Source organism: Protopterus annectens, chromosome 2.part0 (genome assembly GCF_019279795.1).
Source record: "Protopterus annectens isolate FY-2018-M chromosome 2.part0, PAN1.0, whole genome shotgun sequence".
In the NCBI taxonomy this organism is placed as follows: Eukaryota; Metazoa; Chordata; order Ceratodontiformes; family Protopteridae; genus Protopterus; species Protopterus annectens.
The window spans coordinates 147,164,708-147,186,688 of NC_056728.1; the positions used below are offsets into that span (position 1 = coordinate 147,164,708).

At 38.6% G+C, this 21,981-nt stretch overlaps 1 protein-coding gene across 3 annotated transcripts in view; it reads left to right on the top strand.

The window, feature by feature from the left end:
• Positions 1-21,981, top strand: part of SATB2 (SATB homeobox 2) — a 419,213-nt gene that overhangs the window by 151,621 nt on the left and 245,611 nt on the right. For all 3 annotated transcript variants that reach the window (XM_044060638.1, XM_044060639.1, XM_044060640.1), the window contains exon 5: positions 13,533-13,656. In XM_044060638.1, coding sequence (XP_043916573.1) covers positions 13,533-13,656 — 124 coding nt within the window. The remainder of the gene's footprint in view (positions 1-13,532; positions 13,657-21,981) is intronic.

Consider the following 21,981-nt stretch of genomic DNA (forward strand, 5'->3'; position numbering starts at 1 on the left):
AAAGATGGCACTGGGGAGAAATAAACCCTTGTATGTCTGTTATAAGCACCACAAGCCAGATTTAGACACAAGCTTGACAAAGCAGGACATGTTGTGGTTTGATTCCTTATCCAAGCTGAAATGGTACCTAGGTGGTCCAACCCACCTAAGACCCAAAGCCTTGTGGATATTCAGTCAGGAATGACAAAAGTATAAGGACAGGCAGCATATAGATTGGTGGTCATAAATCACTTATATTATTTCAAGGTTGCAGAATTACATTGGATGCTTTCACCGAACATTTTGTTAAGAGGATTCAAAGTAAATAAACAAAACAACTAAAGACAAGCCCTTCAATAATGAATCAAAGGAATGACATTTCACAATAATGTACCAAAATACTCAAAGACAGCACAAACATCTAACAATCTCATAGAATATAAAATATCACATAAAACACCCTTAAAACACTTCAGACAGAAATCCTAAACATTTATAGAACATCCTTCATGGAGCTCAAAAAAAAAAACATTGCACTTTATAAAACCTATTAGTCAGTAAAAAGGTCAGCTACCTGCATGTGCTTGTTTATATGGAGAATACAGTGCAGTTCTACCTGCATGTGCTTGTTTATATGGAGAATACATTGCAATTCTACCTGCATGTGCTTGTTTATATAGGTTCATAGGTTCATAGGTTCATACTAGGCTATCTGCCCGAGGGCATTTACAAGCCTAGCCCATCGTTTTGTGGCTTACGCCACCCCTTTAGTATGGGGAACTATACCCATTATTTTGCTGTGCCTCTGTCGAGCAGTGACACTGAGGTAATCCCTGGGGTATATCTGCGATCTCCCATCCATTGGTCAAGATTTCTCTTGAACAAGGCCAGCGAGGTGCTCTGCCTCACATGTACCGGGATTTTGTTCCACAGCATAGGGAGTCTTTGGGTAATGAATCTATCCCTCCAGCACGTCCTATTAATAGCCGTGTCGAGGTTTAAGTCTCCGCCTTGTGGCTCTGATGGATCTAGATTTTTGAGGTGAAGCATATTCATCAAATCTGGGTTTGACATGGCCTTGTATGTTAGGCAAAGGTCACCTCTGAGCAATGTGGCGACTGAATAGAGCTGGAGTTCTTTCAGTCGGGCAGCATAGGACAGATTTTGAGACCCTTTATCCTTTTGGTGAGGAACTTTTGTGGCCTCTCCAGCTGCTGCAGGTGTCGGGTCAGATACATCCCAAATGGGGCATTGTACTCAATCATTGGTCTGATGAGTGATGAATAAAGGGAGACTATGACCTCCCTTGATCTAGATGAGAATCCCTTCATGATAAGGTGGGCAATGTAGAAAGTCTTCCTAACTACTTTAGCTACATGGGTGTCGAATGACAGACTACTATCAACCTGGGTCCCCAGGTCCCTGATAACTTCTTCTGTGCTCAGTGGATTGCCACCTATTTGGTAGCTAGGGGTAACCTTGTTTTTCCCAAAGGGTATGACTATGCACTTTTTGGCATTTAACTTCAGGCCGTGGCTCTGGCACCAGTTATCCGTTTCTGTGAGACCCTTCTGAAGGATATCTGTGTCAGATGTGTTTTCTACTATGGCGTACTGTTTGCAGTCATCTGCAAACTTTGTCAGCCATAACCCTCCTGTGTTTGCTTGTACTGAAAAGTAGATGCCAAACAAGAGTGGGCCCAGGACTGAGCCCTGTGGGACACCACTTGTGACAGGTTTTGAGTCTGACATGGCGCCAGCAACTCTGACCCTGTGGGTTCTGTCACTCAGCCAGTTTGCAACCCATCTTGTGATGTATGGGTTAACATTTAAGCTGATGAGTTTTTCAATGATACCCGAGTGGGTATTGTATCAAGGCCTTAGCCAGATCGAGGTAGGCTGTATGGACTGCCTTTCCCTCGTCAATGGCTTTGGTGACTGTTTCAAGAAGTCAACCAAGTTTAAAGGCATGATCTGCCTTTGACAAAGCCAAACTGGGTTGGATCCAAAGTCTGCAAATTCCCTATGTCTTTATTTATGAGGTCCATTATGATCCTCTCCATGGCTTTGCAGATAAGGCTTGTCAGGCTAATGGGCGGTAATTTCCAGGGTCGGTGGAGGCACCGCCTTTGTGAAGTGGGACCACAGTTGCAGTGCGCCACTCCTGCACGTATCCAGAGGTAAGACTTTGATTAAACAGCTGTCCTAGCTGTGGGTTTAATTCCTCATTGAGTTCGTGGAGCACACAGCCGGGGACACCATCAGGTCCCATGGATGCTGTGTTTTTGCTTTGGAGAGAGCAGTTCTCACTTGGGCGCTGGAGATGTTTGGGGGCTGCAATCGTTTGGTATAGATATCTCTCCTTTTGCGGCAGGGGCGAAGTTTGCACTGAACCTGTCAGCCAGTATGTTGGCAATGTCTGTAGGATCAGTAATCTTCACATCATTTTGAACTAGTTCTGAGCATATCTGGGAGTTTCCTCCTAGGTGTCTAACATAGCTAAAGAAGGCCTTATGATTGTCTTTGAGTCTTTAGCTATTTTCTCTCGAAATTTGCTTTGGATGATTTTATGAGAGCTCTTAGTTTTTTACTTATAGTGATCAAGGGTGTCTTACCTTTTAAGGATTTTGCTGTATCTTGTAGTAGCTTCCTCCTTTTATTGTAGAGTTTGTTTATGGCTGGGGTCCACCAGACTGGACGCTTGCCTTTGGTACTAAGAGTCTTTGTTTTGTTTGGGATTGCCTTATCCATGCAGTCCTGCAGGTGCTGGTAGAAGGCGTCTGTAAGTGATTCAGCGGCTTGAGTACTGTTTTCCACCAGCTCGGGGGCCTTAAAGGAGACCACACTAGTCTTTAGAAGTGTGAAGTCGGCTTTTGAGAAGTTCTTTACTGTGGTCTTTTTGGAGAATACATTGCAGTTCTACCTGCATGTGCTTGTTTATATAGAGAATACATTGCAGTTCTACCTGCATGTGCTTGTTTATATGGAGAATACATTGCAGTTCTACCTGCATGTGCTTGTTTATATACAGAATACATTGCAGTTCTACCTGCATGTGCTTGTTTATATAGAGAATACATTGCAGTTCTACCTGCATGTGCTTGTTTATATGGAGAATACATTGCAGTTCTACCTGCATGTGCTTGTTTATATGGAGAATACATTGCAGTTCTACCTGCATGTGCTTGTTTATATGGAGAATACATTGCAGTTCTACCTGCATGTGCTTGTTTATATTGAGAATACATTGCAGTTCTACCTGCATGTGCTTGTTTATATGGAGAATACATTGCAGTTCTACCTGCATGTGCTTGTTTATATAGAGAATACATTGCAGTTCTACCTGCATGTGCTTGTTTATATAGAGAATACATTGCAGTTCTACCTGCATGTGCTTGTTTATATAGAGAATACATTGCAGTTCTACCTGCATGTGCTTGTTTATATAGAGAATACATTGCAGTTCTACCTGCATGTGCTTGTTTATATAGAGAATACATTGCAGTTCTACCTGCATGTGCTTGTTTATATGGAGAATACATTGCAGTTCTACCTGCATGTGCTTGTTTATATGGAGAATACATTCCAGTACTGAACTGCAGTAACGCTACTCTTCTTTTCTGAAATGAACCATATAATTAACAGAAATAAAGCCTAGTTTGACATAACATTTATAAAGAGAAATGTGCAAACTCTTTCATTCAGCATCAGAGTCTAACTTGTACAAAAACAAACAGAACAAGATAGCTTACATTTTAGTTATAACTTTATTTTTAACTGAATAGATGATAATTAGTGAACAATGACAGTGTAATCTATTGGAGTGTACACGGTGTTCCTGCACCTTTTCTTGGGGATACTGGTAGACATTATTTATAAGGTATGACCTAAATGAATCAGTGATGGATTGGGTTAGGTTATGTTAGGAAAAGTGCTCTCTAGTTGAATTTAGACATTGCCCTTCTAATTCAGACTGAAGTCATCTCCATATTTCAAACTGTTTTGGTCAATGGAAAGTCCATTTGGTATGTTTAAGAGGGGCTCATTAAACAGAGTTATTGAGGAAAGGTTCATAATGCACTGCAGCATGTGATTTTATGTGGGCTTCCAGCATTAGTAGTTATTCAATACCCAAGTTACAGACTTCTCATTCTGTAACATGATTTTATTAACCAGTTTAACTTTGAGATCGTCCCTGAATTTTCCTACCAAGGGGATAGCGCCAACCATTCCTGGCCTTGGTCTGATATTTTAACTAAAGAGATAACTTTGTCTTGTTAAACTCTCCAAGCAAAGCTCACTTGATGATATTTGCAAATGTTTGGCTTAGTGAGCAATGCCAACTTTCATATAAATGTGGGGACTGGGAGGAGATAGGGATTTCTGTAATCTTGATAATTTGTGTAAGGAGTCTTCACAGGTCTCCACCTGTAGAAGAAGAAACATTCAATTTTTTATTTTTGGATTCCAGACATTCTGTGCATAGTTAATAACTCCATGCCCTTCTTCACTGTTAATATATATATATATATATATATATATATATATATATATATATATATATATATATATATATACTGTCTCTGATTTTATTTTATTTTATTTTCTGCACACTTTGTAATTAGTATTTCTAACTTGACAGTAGTCTTTGTAATTAGTATTTCTGTTTAAGCTTACAGACTCTGTATACATGTGTACTATTGTTTGTATTCTATACTATCTGCTGTATTATATTAATTATAATTAATGTAAGCTTTGTTACTGCTTGTGGAGCTTTTCTCCCTGGGTCTCTGCTGAAAACGGGCTTCTGGCCCAGTCAGACATAATCCGGTTAACAAATGTAATACATAAATAAATAAATAAATAAATAATTCTTAAGATATACATGAGAACATCACCCATAATATGGTCATTATGAATTACTTCTCCCTTCTAGTGATCCTGTCTGGACATTCCTAATATGATGGAGCCGTGCATGTGCCCACTTATCTAAATGCGAGTCCCGGCCATACCTCTCAACTGTACAGATTTTCACAGAATGTCCCTGATTTGTGCCAGATATTTTTGATCCATTGTTCATAAAATTGTGGTTTTCTGCCAAATTAGTGGCAAATCATTAAAGATTGAAGTTAGAAAATAATGACAGACCTTTGAGCTTCAAACATCATACCCTTCAAAAAATGCACTCTAATGCAAAACCTGTTATTCGATCAACGTTCTATGTTTGTATGAGCAATATTTAAAAATTGCCCCTATTTTTCAGATTCTATCCCACTTTTATTTATGGCTTTATCCAGATTTCTTGTTCTAAGAGGTTGAGAGGTATGGAGCACCCCCCCATCCCAGCCATAGCAATCTGTGGCTGAGAGACTCTGCCACTGAAGAAGTTAGATGAGCTGATCCACAAAGGGATCCAGTTAGGGATCAGTAAGAAGGAGCTAGGCTACAGCAGGAGCAAAAGGGAGGACAGTGTAGCTTGTGTGGGAATTGGGGAAAAAATAAAAAGAGGCAGCTAATTCTAACAGATTGTTCAGATGCTTCACCAGAGGTTTGTATTTAAGAACACTGAGTGTCCTTCTTCTGTACACAACACTGGAGTAGTACCATGAGGAGCACTGTATACAACTGGGAAAGTCATGGCTAGGAAAGCACAACCAACTTGTGGAAAGTTTCCAAAGGAGAATGTGAAAAATTGTCAGAAGGTTGGATAACTGTACACTGATAGCAGGATGAGGGCACTTAACTTGTTTAGCTAGAAGGAAAAGGCACACAAAGAAACACAGAATGGACTGATGTCATGGGGGGTGGGGAAGTAATTAACAGTGTGATACTTACAGGGGGGGTGGGAATAAGATGGTGACCAGAGAGGAAGTAGATATCAAATTGAAAGGAATGGCTTCAGCACTATGGCATGAAGGAATTTTTCCTTAGACCAGATGCTGAGTACCTGAGACTCACCTCTCTAGTGGAGCTGACCATAGACTTTGAGTCAGTCACCAGAGCTGTGGATGAAGGCAAGGTGGTTCATACAGCCTACCTTGATCTGGCCAAGGCCTTTGATACCATTCCCCACTCAGGAATCATGGAAAAACTCACTAAGCTGGGCATCAACTCCTATATCACTAGGTGGGTTGCAAACTGGCTCACACATAGAACCCACAGTGTGAAAGTAGCTGGCTCCAAGTCAGACTGCCAACCAGCCATGAGTGGAGTCCCACAGGGTTTGGTCCTGGGTCCTCTCCTGTTTGGTATCTACTTCTCTGAAGTCGAGGCCAACATGAAGGGACTCTGGCTGGCCATGTTCTCAGACGATTGCAAGCTGGGAGCTATTATTAACTCCCCAAGTGATGTTGACATCCTACAGAAAGGCCTCACTGAGACCAACGACTGGTGTCAGGAACCACGGCCTTAAGCTCAATGCCAAAACATGTGTCATCATCCCCCTTGGGAAAACCCATTTCCCTTGAATTACCACATCGGTGGTAGTCCACTAAACACAGAAGGCGTTATAAGAGATCTGGGAACACAGGTTGACAGCAGCCTCTCTTTTGATCACCACATTGCCACTGTGGTCAGAAAGTCCTTCTTTGTTGCACATCTCATTACTAAGGCATGTACCTCACTAGACACCTACAACAACTGGAGAGGCTGCAAAAGTACCTCACAAAGAGGATCCTAGGCCTTAAACACTGGTTCTATATGGACAGACTCAAAAAACTCCTAACTATTCTCTGTCTCATATCGCCGACTTAGAGGTGATCTCTGCTTGACTTACAAAGCCATGCCTGACCCAGCTCTGTTAGAAATGCTACATCTAAAGAAATCCAAATCCCTCTGCACCACACACTCCAGAGAACTCAACTTCATTACCACAATCAGTAGAACATGCTGGAGGGATAGGTTCATAACCCAGAGACTGCTCATGCTATGGAATAGACTTCCTGCACATGTCAAGCAGAGCACCTCACCGGCCCTCTTCAAGAGAAATCTTAATGAGTGAATGGGAAATAGAAAATTCACCCTGGAGATCACTCCGGTGGCTTTACTCGACAGAGGCATTAGGAACTAAGGTTGGGTGGCACGATGCCGGGGTAATCCTATGTGCTAGGCTTGTAAAGGCTCCAGGACCATTAGCCTAGTACACACCTATGAACCTATGAACCTATGTTTGGTAAAAAAGGAAGGAGCCATGGTTTGTAGGGATGGATGAGAACACTGCTTTTCACACAATAAAGCACATAGGCTCAGTAATCATTAATTGTCTTAGTGTTATTGTATGCAGTTTCATTATAATTTCATGACAGTAAGGTCATCTCTGAGATACTAAATATTATTTCCTTGCTTGGTAAAACAGTTTAAAGCTACTCACCTTAACGGAGATGCATGAAAATGAGCCATTCCAGTTTATCACATCTTTTATGTTCACACTTACTAGGAAATGCATTATTAATAAAGTGTTAAGTTGCAGATGCATTATATAGAGAAGATAGTTTGGACCAGCTTATAGCCAAGACAAGGGGGAGGGGAGGTAAATGTTCTCCATTAGCAATGACAGCATAATTGTAATAAATATATTAGGGTGGTAAATAATATCTCATTTTCAGTTTCTAGGACTAATGATGCTTTCTTTTGCCAAAAATATAACTCTTAACAGTTTTGGAATGCAAACTGCTCATATGCATTTCATATAATTTGCTGACTAAGACAGTTAAAAGTTTCTGAAAACATGATAATTTTTGCCTGGAAGTGATGTGACATTTATAAATGAGTGCTCATATTCTCATATTTAACTTTTGATAGAGCTGGGGAGACTGGGAAGATTTAATAAAATGAGGACTTTTAAGTGGACATAGGATGGTGTGCTCTTTACATATTAAGAATGTTTACTGTTAATGCACATCATTTGATAAAGGCAGAACTGATATTTTGATGTCTACCTTTGTATCATCTTATTTTATTAGCACCGTATTTGCTTTGCATAATAACAGTACACGATAACAAAGTAACATTGCAGTGGCATTTTCATATTGCATGGCTACAAGGCAATTTGCTGGGTAGCAAATACATTGCCTTCAGCAGAGACACAACATACACAATATTGTGTATGTCATATCTGTTGTATGCCAATCGTTTTGCAGCACATGACTTTGTATTGCAAGTTGGCTGGAACCATTTTTCACATGAAAAATATTTTATACGTAGCAATTTATGAAGAGCTGTTTTGTACACTGAAGAAATATGGCACCCTTTGAAAGCAGGAGTGATGAACAATAAGTGATTTGTGGTTTTATTTTGCACTGAGGATATAGAATTAATGCATGCCAATCAGCGGTTGTTCATTACATTTTAGAAGAAGGTTACCATCATGAATTGTTGTGTTATTGTAAAAATGGGGTTATGATATTTCTAGAATTAAACAAAAATCAAACTGCTGTGAGCAAAAAGACTAATATTATACTTGGTTTTTTGAGAAAAAGTAACTGAGTCCTCCAGTTCCCACACTAGGGTGTTACAGCATGCAAGAAAGAAAGTGTAAATACAGGTTTCTTAAAAGATAATTATACATGGACTTGTTCATAGGGCGTGTCTCGCTTATTGAGACATAGTGCTGCCCAAAGAATTTGGATGCTAAATGTACATGCAGAGCAAAGCCTAGGAGATTTACATAGGCATTCAAAACAAAGGGGCGTGCATAAAACCCGTGCTACACAGTTAACACTAAAAGCATTATTTTATTTAATTGATGGAAAGGTTTTTTTCATCAAGGAGAAAAATACTAATAATAGTAATAATAAAAAATGTACTGGTTAAGACCAAAATCATGAGGTTGGAAATAATAATTTGAGACGGAGGCATCTATTAAAGTACTTCACTAGCTTACTTTTTATTAAGAATGTTATTTGTTGACATCGATAGAAAAAAATGTCTTAATATAATGAGCTAACAAAGCAGAGCATAGAAAGGAACTGATGGATCATATGTGCAGTATGACAGGCCAGTCCCTCATTTATAACCATTTACCCATGAAGCCTTCTAGTAAATTAACTCAGCTAAAGCACTGTGTAATTTCCAATACAACTCCCTGTGTTCCAAAGTTCAGAAACCAACTCTCTGGGTGCACCTGGCTAGGAATTCATTCCAATGAAAAAATTAAATGTGTTTTTTTTTTTTTTTGCAGACAGGGAGCAAGCCCTACACACCTCAAAATTATCTACTCCAGCTGCATACCTCTCAGCTGTCCAGATTTTCAAAGAATGTCCATAGTTTTGTCTCATATTTTGGTCTGTTCCTCATAAAATGTGCGGTTTTCTGTGATGATGTGAGGATTTAAGTCACTAAATAATGACATATATTTGTGTTTTAGACCTCATATCCTTCAGAAAATGCATGTTAGCATAAACCCTGTTATTCTAGCTCCTTTCCCGGTTTATAAGAGCAGTATTTAAAAGTTGTCCCTATTTTTGGGCCCTTGTCCCTCCATTATGTCAGGTTTTGTCCAGATTTCTTGCACTAAGAGGTTGAGTGGTATGACCAGCTGCATGGCCACATCAACAGGAAAAAAAAAGGTAATCTATGAAAACATAAGCGTCATGTAGAAACCACACTGGCAGTGACTTCCTATGGTGATCAGTAGTGGTGGATTTCAACATTAGGAAATTGGAACAGGAGCAGATAGAACCTTACCCAGTGTTCAATTTGCAAGTAGTAAAGAAGTTCATTATGCCGTAACACCTTGCAGCTGGTGTCATGCATCCAGAGAGGTTGCCACCATGAATGTTTATATACTAGCAGTGATGCTTGAGGGATTTATGGGGTTGTGGTGGCAACTTCTGTAGGATGGAAATGCAAGGAGTTTGCTGTCCAAAGCACATCCATTCATTTTACAGAATCTTGCTAACTGGCTGTATAAATGCCATCCTTGTATGTCAGCATTTGCACCTCCTACTGGTTACTATAGCTCATCTAGGCAGACTCATATTTTAGGATGCAGAAGTGCATAAATTGAAAAAGAAACACATGTTTCTACAAAAATAACAAAACCATGTTAAAAAAGATTAATAAAATTATCGTTCTGGTAATGGCACTGTAGTGTTGCCCATGTATAGCTCATGAAATAATAAATGTTTTCTGTGCTTTCTAATGATGGCAGCTATACTTAGGGCTATCTTATGAGTCACCAAAGGTATTTCTGATGAGGGGTTTTAGTTCGAGAATTTATTGTTGAGATGATGTAAGCTGGTAGACTGCTTTTCAGTTTTTGTCCCCTTTTCTTAACTGTGGCATGACTGTGGAGTTGGTATTTATAGTTTAGGGGTGTGTTGGGTTGACAGCAACATGAGGTGCAAGGATGAATGCCCCCTAGAAAATTTTATTTTGTGTGTTTTTAAGGGTTTTCAACTCACTGGCTTTGAAATTCATCCTTTGAAACCGGTGAGTCAAAGATGTGTGTAATGATGGGTTGTAGGTAAACTGTACTGAGAGGAGTCATGTGGAGTGAAAAACTGCTTAACATCTTATTTGGACTTCAGTTTTTGGGTAAACATCTGAATTTATATTTAACTATATTGTTTTAGAAAATGGGGACACAAGATATGCCAACCTTTCCTTATTTGCTGTTGTTTTACTCTTTGTTTTAATTTTTATTTTCAATTTTATTAAGTTTAACAGAGACACAGAGGTATGTAAAACAGTTATTATTTGGTAGCAACGCTTTTTCTTTCATTCTACCATTGTTTCTGTATTTGTGATGCCCATTTAGACTGTTACCTGACTGTTGGGCCGGTACCTCCAGTTTGGAATCTTTTTCTCAGATGATACAACTGATTCCAGTGACTGGCACACCAAACATGCAAATGACTGCAAAATCTGCTAATGAGAATTAAAACACTGAGCTATTAATAATTTGTTTTTTGTGTCCAGGGTACAGGGTTTGATTCCTTTTAACTTTACTCTGTGCAACTCACTTAACCAGACACTGTTCTTGGGTTACTCCTGAAAAGGGTAATTTTGTCCAGTGGGCTTACCTGGTCACCAAATAGGTAAAAAAAAAAAAAAAACTTTGCTTAAACCTGCTAATATCCTTTAAACATGCAGCATTTTGGTATTTGGCATTAAACAAAACCCAAAACAAAACAAAGAAATAAAATAAATAAACAAACAGGTTTATACACTATTAACTGTCAAGAAGTGAAAGATGACAAAATAGAAGAAAACCTTATAGTCCTTATGGGTGATGGTCTTCTGTGCAGTCACTGCCATCTGCACTGTACATGGTGTTGCCAGTTGGTCCTCCACTGGGTTGATAACCATGCCATAAAAGTAGTTGTCCCCTTTACACAGCTCTTATCAGACCAGTTATAGAATACTAGTCCCTGTTCTGTAACCTGCAAAGACATCACCTGGTACAGCTGGAGAAAGTACAGATTTCTCAAAAGAGAATCAAACTCTGCAGCAACACACACACACACACACACACACACACACACACACACACACACACACACACACACATGCACACACACACACACACACACACACACACACACACACACACACACACACACACACACACACACACACACACACACACACACACACACACACACATACATTTACACTTGCACACGAGCACAAACACACACACACACACACACACACACACACACACACACACACATACATACATTCACACTTGCACACGAGCACAAACACACACACACACACACACACACACACACACACACACACACACACACACATACATACATTCACACTTGCACACGAGCACACACACACACACACACACACACACACACACACACACACACACACACACACACACACTCACACACACACACATTCACACTTGCACACACACACACACACACACACACACACACACACACACACACACACATGCATACAGAAACATGCACACATACGCATGCACACATGCACATGCATGCATGTACACATGCAAATACATGCGAACGTGCTCACAAATACACACACACTGTCTACATCTTATTAACTTTTTTAATGTAGACCTATGCCTGATGTGTTGTATAGTGATATTCTATGATATGCCATTACTCAGTGTTGCAGTTATAGTCAGTCCTGGTGATCTAACTGTGCAAACTCAGTTCTTCTTTTAGATCCATGCTTAATAAAAATGTTATTATTTAATCATTTTGGGCTAACACATTTGGGCAGCACATTAATAACCAGTATTTTTAAGGTACCTTATCTGCATTTTAGGTTTTTTATGCCTCCCACATTACATATGAGGGGTGGTGTAAACTACTTGGGAATCTACTCAAAATCAATCTTAAGTTTTTTCTTATTTAACTTTTAGATTAATTACACTGATCCTTCCTGAAAAAGATAGTAGTGTAAGAGTATACTAACCATAACATTAGATGTTTGAGGAGAGGTCACTGTAACAGTAAATCGTAATGTTTGTGCTTGCCTGACTTTTCCTGCATCCTCCTACAGACAGAAATTACAAAAACAATTCTTGTTTTTTTTTACCTTCCAGATGTTTCTAAAGACTTCTGCTTAGTTCATGTCTACCATGCTTTATATGTTCATTCGCTACTTCATCTCAATCTCTTACGTTGTTGCATTTATTTAACAATGCTGATAAAGGCCTTTGTGGTCAATTTCCTACTACTAAATTAAATCAATAAACCAGTCACAGAGGATGATTCTGTTTTACCAGGAGCCATGAAGGTTTTGTGTACAAGGCACAGCACCCTTTCTTTTCACTCTATACCACTTGAAGTATTGTGAGTCTCCATAATTTACCACTGCAGAATTAAGCAATGGTCTCTGAAAACTGCATCTACAGTTTCGTAAATATTTTTTTTTGGACGGCTTCATACTGTAAAGTTTTGACTATGACTATGCACTAGAAGTCTGGTGACTGATCAGCTAGGGTCAGGTGAAAGTAAGCAGTAGGGAGGTTCTTGGCAGACTCCTTCCACAAGAGCTTCACCTTGAGGAAGGTTCTGGATTGCAGCATCTTCATTAGGAATATGAGAAGTTTGACTCTGATGTCAAATACTTACTGCCCACCTGGGACATGTGTGTGGCTGTGTATTTCGTGCATTGCATATCATGTTAGTAGAACTTATGTTAGCTACAGCCAAGCAATCTAATTTCTGCTGAATGATGTGCAAAATTCCTGAATCCTGCCTTCTTCTCTCAATATTCTGGAATTGGGAAGTAAATAGAGACTGGGTGCTTGAAAGGTCACAGACAGGAGAGGATCAAAAAGTTTATTTAAAAGAGCAATTTGTATTTTGTTGTACCATCATTATAGGCATAAAAAAGGTTTTGAAAATGATCATATTACTAAATTTTTTGAAATGTCAAACCCATCACTCTAAAATGCCTATTGTTGTCTCATTTTGTGGTTTAGTAAGACTGACTCATGTTTCATGAAACAGTACTTTTAGATGGTAAGGAAATGTTATAGCTGGACCTAGGAAGGTGTTACTAGTCAGCTGAGAGGATATTTGAAATAAAAGATCACTCTTGTTTGTCTTATAGCTGTGCAAAATTGGAGGACCTTCCTGCAGAACAGTGGAATCATGCTACAGTACGGAATGCATTGAAGGAACTTCTAAAAGAAATGAACCAGAGTACACTAGCTAAGGAATGCCCTCTGTCCCAGGTCAGTACTAGATGTGTGAGCTTGAATAATGGGATTTTTCACTGAGGTTCTCTGATCAAGTTATGCTTTGCTGTCAAAGGACGGGTGATTTTCTGATGTTGTCTGCTATACTGGCTGGTGACTAGTTTGCAAGACATAATGTCCTTGTGCTCATTGATGTGTGTTGCTGTTGATGCTTTACACTAGTGCTCATTGTGTGTTCCTGCTGATGCTTTACACTAGTGTTTATTGATGTGAGTTGCTGCTGATGCTTTACACTAATGTTCATTGATGTACGTTGCTGCTGATGCTTTACACTAGTGCTCATTGTGTGTTCCTGCTGATACTTTACAGTAGTGCTTATTGATGTGTATTGCTGCTGATGCTTTACACTAGAGCTCATTTATGTGTGTTGCTTTTGATGCTTTACACTAGTGCTCATTGTGTGCTCCTGCTGATGCTTTACACTTGAGCTCATTGTGTGTTGCTGCTGATGCTTTACACTAGTGCTCATTGATGTGTGTTGCTGCTGATACTTTACATTAGTGCTCATTGATGTGTGTTGCTGCTGATGCTTTACACTAGTGCACATTGATGTGTGTTGATGCTGATGCTTTACGCTAGTGCTCATTGATGTGTGTTACTGCTGATGCTTTACATTATTGCACATTGATGTGTGTTGCTGCTGATGCTTTACACTAGTGCTCATTGATGTGTGTTGCTGCTGATGCTTTACACTAGTGCTCATTGTGCGTTCCTGTTGATGCTTTACACTAGAGCTCATTGTGTGTTCCTGCTGATGCTTTACACTAGTGCTCATTGATGTGTCTTGCTGCTGATGCTTTACACTAGTACTCATTGATGTGTTGCTGCTGATGCTTTACACTAGTGCTCATTGTGTGTTGCTGCTGATGTTTTACACTAGAGCTCGTTGATGTGAGTTGCTGCTGATGCTTTACACTAGTGCTCTTTGATGTGTGTTGCTGCTGATGCTTTACACTGTATGAAGTTGCTAATAAAGTGAACAGGCATGTTTATAGGACTCTGATAATATTAGGGCTCAGCAGTAGCTTTTTAATGAAAAATCAATTGTTCATGTCTAGAAACAGAACTGGACCTCTATCACTGTACACACATGAACATGGGTTGTAGAAGGCTACTGTTTTGGAGAACTTGATAATTTTATACAGTTTAACAAATCAGATCTTGTGCAGCTCGTAATGTTAATGAAAGTATTTTGAAGTAAAATCTTTGCACATTAAATGGAGTCAGCTACATCTCTTTACATGTAGAGTGCAATTCTTTTTTTATCTGCAGAAAGGACTTCTGTTTGAAATTTTGTCACTGACTTTTAGGATCTTTGATATATTTTTAACTACTGACATCTGAAAATCCATTTGTTCTACCTGAACAGTATTTCATGTCTCTTGTGGTGTTTTAGGCCTGCAAAGTGATAGCAAAAGACAAAGAACCTTTCTTTTCCAGTGGGATAAGTCATGTTTGGGTTTTGGGATTTGGGTAGCATTGGATATATTCATGGCAATGTATTAAACAAGTGAACTTTTTAACTATGGTCATAATAATAGATGTTTGCTGTCTAACACAAAAAGTCACTAAACAGTAAATGAAAAAAAGGTCTGGTGCAATATTTAAAGGATTGAAAATTTATATGTAATGCTTTATGTAAGATTTTGTAAAATGTAGAGAGTACACATGTGCCATTTCAATAAGCCTTATGCCCATTCCATTCTTATAGTGGAAGTGTATCATGAAGCTTAGAGTAGGGGCACAGCACCCCAATAAAAGCAATTATTTCTACTGTTCTAGTGTGCTATTTTGTAGAGCATTTCTTTACTTATAGTTTTGTTAGGTAACCCATCTCCCCAAAAATGATAGTTCCCATTTCTAAACAGAATCAATAGTCTTCCTTTTCTCTTGAGTTAAACACTAAAAGAGTGAGTTTAGACATTATTTTGTTTTATGATGCTGATGGTATACAAATGGGAATGCTTCTCTATAAGAAAGTGTCACTAAACCTTAATGTCTCACATCTTCATTTTTAATAACTTAAGTTTTGATGAATGAAATAGAGCAACTCAATAATATGCATCTTTTGAACGCAGGTAAGGCTGCCTGCTTCCCCCAAGGGAATGTCAAACTACTCAAACCTTCACAAACATTTATATGCCAACTCCATGGAAGCACGGCATGAGGGGAAGGGAGAAACTTCTCAAAACAGTACATGTGTTTTGAGCAATTAATTGTTTCACTGAAACATGTGAGAAAGTGATTTCTGAGTTACTTGGTGTAAATTTCCTATTCCCATTTCACTGGTCTAAGTTGGACTTAAACTGGGTAATAGACAAACTCAACTTCACATGGATGAGAAGCCTGTTCCGTAGGAGGGGCAATCTCTGGGACACATATCTGTCTCTCCAGCATGTTCTGTTTAAGTCACATACAAAATTCAGGTCCCTAGAACTTATATTTTGGGTACTCTTTGACTTATGAATATGCAGGAGATTCATAAGTGTGGAGTTTGTGGATGCCTTGTAAGCCAGGCATAGATCACCCTCAGCAATCTATAGGAGAATGAGTAGAGGAAAAGAACTTTAAGGTGCTTTGAATAAGGCAAGTTTGTTGTGCCCTGTATTTTTTTGTAAGGAACCTTTGAGTTCATTCTAGTTGCTGCATATGCCTGGTCAGGTACTTAACAAAGGGAGCATTGTACTCTATGACTGTTCTGATAAGGGCAGACTAAAGTGGGATAATGACCTCTTTGGACCTATATGCTATTTTCTTACTTATAAGTTGCAAAATGTAAAAGGATTTCCTAACTACTGTGGCCACATGGTAGTCAAAGGTTAGGCTACTGTCTATGTGCATACCCAGATCCCTGACCAAAGGATAAACTCTTAGGGGTATATTATCAACATGAAAGTTATCCTGGATGGTTGACTTCCCAAAGGCTGCAATTATGCATTGAGTTTAAGACTATGGCTATGGTATCATTTGCTAGTCAGAGATATGCAATCTTGAAGAGTGCTTATGTTTGCAGGGGAGTCAATTATAACCCCCAGCTTGCAATCATCTGCAAATGTAGTCAGCCATAGACCTTTGGAATTTGCTTCCATTTCAGAGAAATAGATGCCAAAAGGAGCTATGTTTTATATTATTTTTTTTATGTTTTATGTTATATTTGGCTAAAAAAGCTCTACTTTACGGATTTGTATGGCATTATTATGTCATGAGACTTATGTCTTTCAGATAGCCCACAAGGAAAATCTATTACTGCATCAAAATAAATGAAAAGGGCCAGTGTTGTGGATAGTTTAAACAGGAATGTAATAGTTTTATACTGTTTTCCTTTGACTTGTCAGTCTGTGGGGTGACTTAACCCAGCCATTTTCCCTAAAGTTTTTATTTATAAATATTAATAAAAATACTAATGCATTAGATAACCACATGGAACTTACAGCAAAACTCTGAAGTCCAAGTTATTTTATTTCTTTCATTCCAAGCTTAAAAATGATGTTTTTCTAGGCCATTATAATTCTATATGTAGGTAAGCAAAAACTTTGAAAAGGGGCTTTTAATACTAAAATATGCTTTTTAAATGAGACCAGAAGCATGCAGCCAATACTTGAAACATTACATTACTGCTTGACAGTGTCTGATGTGGATTGCTGGATGCTTAAAACTGAATAAAATTAAAATATTTCATTAAATACATTTTAATATTTTCATGCAACTAAAAGCTCCACAAAGTCAGTTTAAAGCCAAATTCTGGAATTAATTTGTTTGGGAATATGACACAATGTTGTTATTTAACCAGAATCCATTTTAATTTGCATGTATATTATGCTGTCGAAAACTCAAACTGTCGACAGTGTAATAGTCGACACGAAAATGTCAAAACTCCCGAACATCGAACACACAAAAAAAACCAAAAAAAAAACACCCAAACACAACATAAATTGCTCTTTGCAGGAGGGCAAGCCCCTCTGCACCCCCCACACCCCCCGCTACTTAAATATACCAACTCCGAGATTGCACTACATTGCAGTAAACAGAAATCTCCCCTTACGGAGATTTCCATTTACACGCGCAATGACTTTCGCTTCCGACATTTTGGTGCCGACAATATCAGATTCGATATTGTCGGCCTTCGACAGGGTGAAGTAGACCCTTTTAATTTATCCCACTTTGAGTTGTCTGATAACGATCATAAATTTTGTAGAAAAATCTACATTGTGAAAAAGAGAACTGCCAGAATGTGGCTTCAGAATAATGGATGCAAAAATATTTATCTGTAAACTGTTTGTTTTGTTGAAAGGGGAATTCAATGAAAGAAGTGTATTTCTTGCTTAGTAACATTATGACAACATTCAGTTAATCCTAAAGTATGGATACTAACTCCTGTGGAAGCAGTAATTCGTACTTGATTACCATTTCATTGTGTTCAACAGAAACCTTTCTGTGTTCTTCCTGACTATGAGATGTCATGATACAGGAGGCATTATGATAAAAAAATAAAAGAGAGTTTTTAACACTTTCTATAACCGCTATTTTCAATGCATTTAACAAAAAAGACATGAGTGAAAATCAAGTACAAATGTTTACAATGTATTTTATTTTACATTTGTTGACCGGGATAGTCTGACTGGATACATGTCCATTTTCAGCAGAGGCCCGGGGGAGAAAAGCTCCAAGGTACATACAGATACTTGCATTATTCATATTAAACACTATCTCCAGACACTCTATATAATCAAGATATACAGTTCGCGAAGTTTAAGAATTTCCAAGGTAAAAGACCTAGGATTTGTAAGACATCTAAGCTGAAGTACATATTTTAGACACCATTACAATAAGAGAGCTAGTCAGGCTTGGTACAAGGACATAGCCAGTTTAGTTTCAAATACTGTTTGAGTTTTTTCTTAATTTGACTCAGGATGGATTCTAAGGTGATGTCTGCAGGGAGAGAGTTCCAAGTTCTACCTACAGAGTTGACAAACAGAGACACCAACTGAATTATTAGTTTTGACAGTTTGAACTAGCAATCTATTGGAAGAGCGAAGAGGTCTGAGATTGTTGTTGGGGTTAATAATGTTTTTAAGTGCAGGTGTATTGTCAGGTTGGTTAAGTACTTTATGTGCCACTATAAGTTGGTTATACTGAATTAGGCTGGGCAGCTCTAACCACCCAAGATAGATTAGGTTGTTACAGAGTGGTATGTCCTGAAGGGCATCCCAATGGCAAATCTGACAATGTGATTGTAGCAGCTAGAGTATTTGTTAAGCTCAGTTTTGCTTAAGTTGGTAAGTAGAGGGGATGTGTAGAGAAGAGTCGAGAGTAGGTGAGAGTGTGCAATGGCAGTTCTAGCTAGTGGGGTTAGGAAGGGTTTAATTTTGTAAAGTGACCCACGTTTTTATTTATAGTTTTGATAGTTTGGTTGACATGCATATCAAATTTGAGATTATTATCGATGATAACACCTAGAAGTTTCGAAGAGGTGACTGGGGAGATTATGGTTCCATTATTAGATTTTATGGTAAAGGAAAATGCAGTGGACCTATGAGTAGGTGAGAAAAGTAGCAATTTGTTTTATTGGCGTTTAAGATCAGACGATGATCAGAAAGCCAGTTTTCAACTATGTTAAAAGTTTCCTGGGTTGATGTCCACAGATCTGACTGGGGTGTAGCCGAGTAGATTAGAGAGGAATTGTCTGCATATTGAATACAGTTAGCATTAGGGATGACTGTGTAAAGGTCATTAATGAAGATGGAAAGCAGCAGAGGTCCTAGTATAGAACCCTGGGGGACTCCCAGGGTACTAGGTAGGAGATTAGATAGTTTATTTTCCCATAGGATAGCTTGCTGTCTACTACTCAGATAAGACTGGAACCATTGAAGAGCTTTTGTATCTAAGCAAATTGTTTTCAGGGTGTGGATAAGTAGCTGGTGACCAACCAAATCAAAAGCCTTGGAGAGATCCAAGAAGAGGGCAGAGGATAACTTATTAATGTTACGGTTATAGTTTATGGTGTTAGAAAAGGCTAGGAGGGCTGAGGTGGTACTGTGGTGAGGCCTAAAGCCATGCTGAGAGTTTGCCAAAAGATTGTTCTGAATTAGGTGATGTAGCAGTTGTCTATAAATACATTTTTCCATGATTTTAGCCAGTGGAGACAATATAGCTATTGGTCTGAAATTAGATAGTTCAATAGAGCTACTGCTTTTGTGGAGTGGTATCACATGGGATGTTTTCCAGATAGAGGGGATTGTGGCTTCTGCTATGGTACAATTGATTAGTATGGTGATGGGGTATGTTATGGCATCTATGGCTTTTTGTAGATAGTGGGGAGTAGATTAGCTGATAGTGTAGTTGGTTTTAATTTTCTGATTAGGGCAAGGATTAGTGATGTAGCAACCAGTTGGAAGCTAAAGGAGAGTTGGGTACTGGGGGTGGTGGATTCTGGGCCAGGACAGCTTGGAGGTAGTTGGTTAGCTAGGGCTTGGATAGTCTCAGTGAAGAAACTATTAAAGGTGTCTGAAACTTCCTCAGGTGGTTTATAAATAGAGGCTGCTGGGGTTGGGGTGGTGGTTTGTCCTGGATGTAATAGTTTATTTGTACTTGCCCAAAACTTCTGAGGATTGTTTTGATTTTTTTGTTGAAGATTACAGTAGTAGTTTTTTTTTTGTCAAGTAAAATGGATTTTTTAGTCTCATTCCTTAGCTGCCGATATTTATTTTGATCTTGGGGGGCTTTTGTAGTATGCCATAAAGCCCATACTATGTTTCTGCAGGTGATTTTTAATTTGGGGTCTTTAGAAAGCCACGGTGCAATTTCTGCTTTTGTTCTAATGGAGCGAACAGGAGCATAAGAATCTAGAATGGCAAGGAATTTGTTATTAAAGTAGACAACAGCTTCCTCTAAGGGCAGGTGTTTTAGGACTGACCATTTGCATGAGTTAAGTTCCTCTTGGAATTTGGCAGGGTTAAAGTTCTTACTATTTCTTACAGTTCTGAAGATGGGCTGTTGGGGGTTAATAGCTTTATGTTTAATTATATATGTAAGAAGGTGATCACTTAGATCTTCAGGGAGGGTCCCAGACATGAACAGTTGGGGATGACTATTGATAAGTATCCAATCTAGTATACTTTAGTTATAATTAGGTTTGCCTATCCTGGTAGGGGTGGCTATGATCTGTGTGAACGCATGCAGGTTTACATGGGTGGTCGGAGATTCTGAGAAGCAGGTGTTCCAGTCTATGTTAAAATCTTCGAGAACTATGGTTTCTTGGGGGTAGGTACTAGATAGCCAGTGGAAGATATCTTCTAGAGTAGCTATGTTAGTCCCTGGGGGAATGTACATACAGATAATATATATCTATAAATATATATATATATATATATATATATATATACATATATATATATATATATATATATATATATATATATATATTTATATATATATATATATATATATATATATATATATACACATTTAGTTTCATAATGTGGAAAAGTGCAAATTAAAATTGATACAGATGGTGGTGCCAAATTGTCATGCATGAGTTAATGTCTGGCTACAATACATTACTTTATTTACTCCCTATAGTACTCTGCATTACTTTATTTACTACCTATAGTACTCTGCCTATATCAGGTGATACATTTTCTCATTGAAGCATAGTCCCTAAAGTGTTATAGTTTAAACTTAAGAGTAGTCAATACTGTTGTTTTGTACATTGTGCAGGACTTCATTAGGGGACACTTATTGGTTTGGTGGTGTAGGGTACATTCTTCTGTTAGATATAAGACACATTTGCCTTTTTTTCCTTCAGGCATACTTACATTGGTTTATGCATGCCCACTTTTTTACATTAGTAGTAGTTGCTTCAGCCTCGGGAGGTATGCAGAGCGTCTTGTTTACTATCTGTTTTTCAGTCCTTGCATTGTGATCATTTAATGTCTTCCTTGCTGGCAGTGGCCACCGTTTTCTCCTACCATTTCAGTGAGCTTGCAGATGCCCCACTTCACAAAAGGATTGTTTGCTTTACTGATATGCATCTTTCTAAGCTAGAAGTGTCATAATGGGAGCCCAGAGAGCAGCGCAACTGGCTATCTTCATACTGATTGGAGTCAGATGCTTTCTTCCTATACCCCTGTCCACTGACTGGGCTGCATGCTTGAGTATGTAATGCACAGAAAGTGCATAATCTTTGTTACTTGTCTGCATCTGTGACTGGTCAATATATGATGTCTTATTTCAAGGCCCTAAACAAATGGCTTATGTGCCCAGGTCATCCTCTGAACTGTATCAGAAAATGGTCAGATTTCA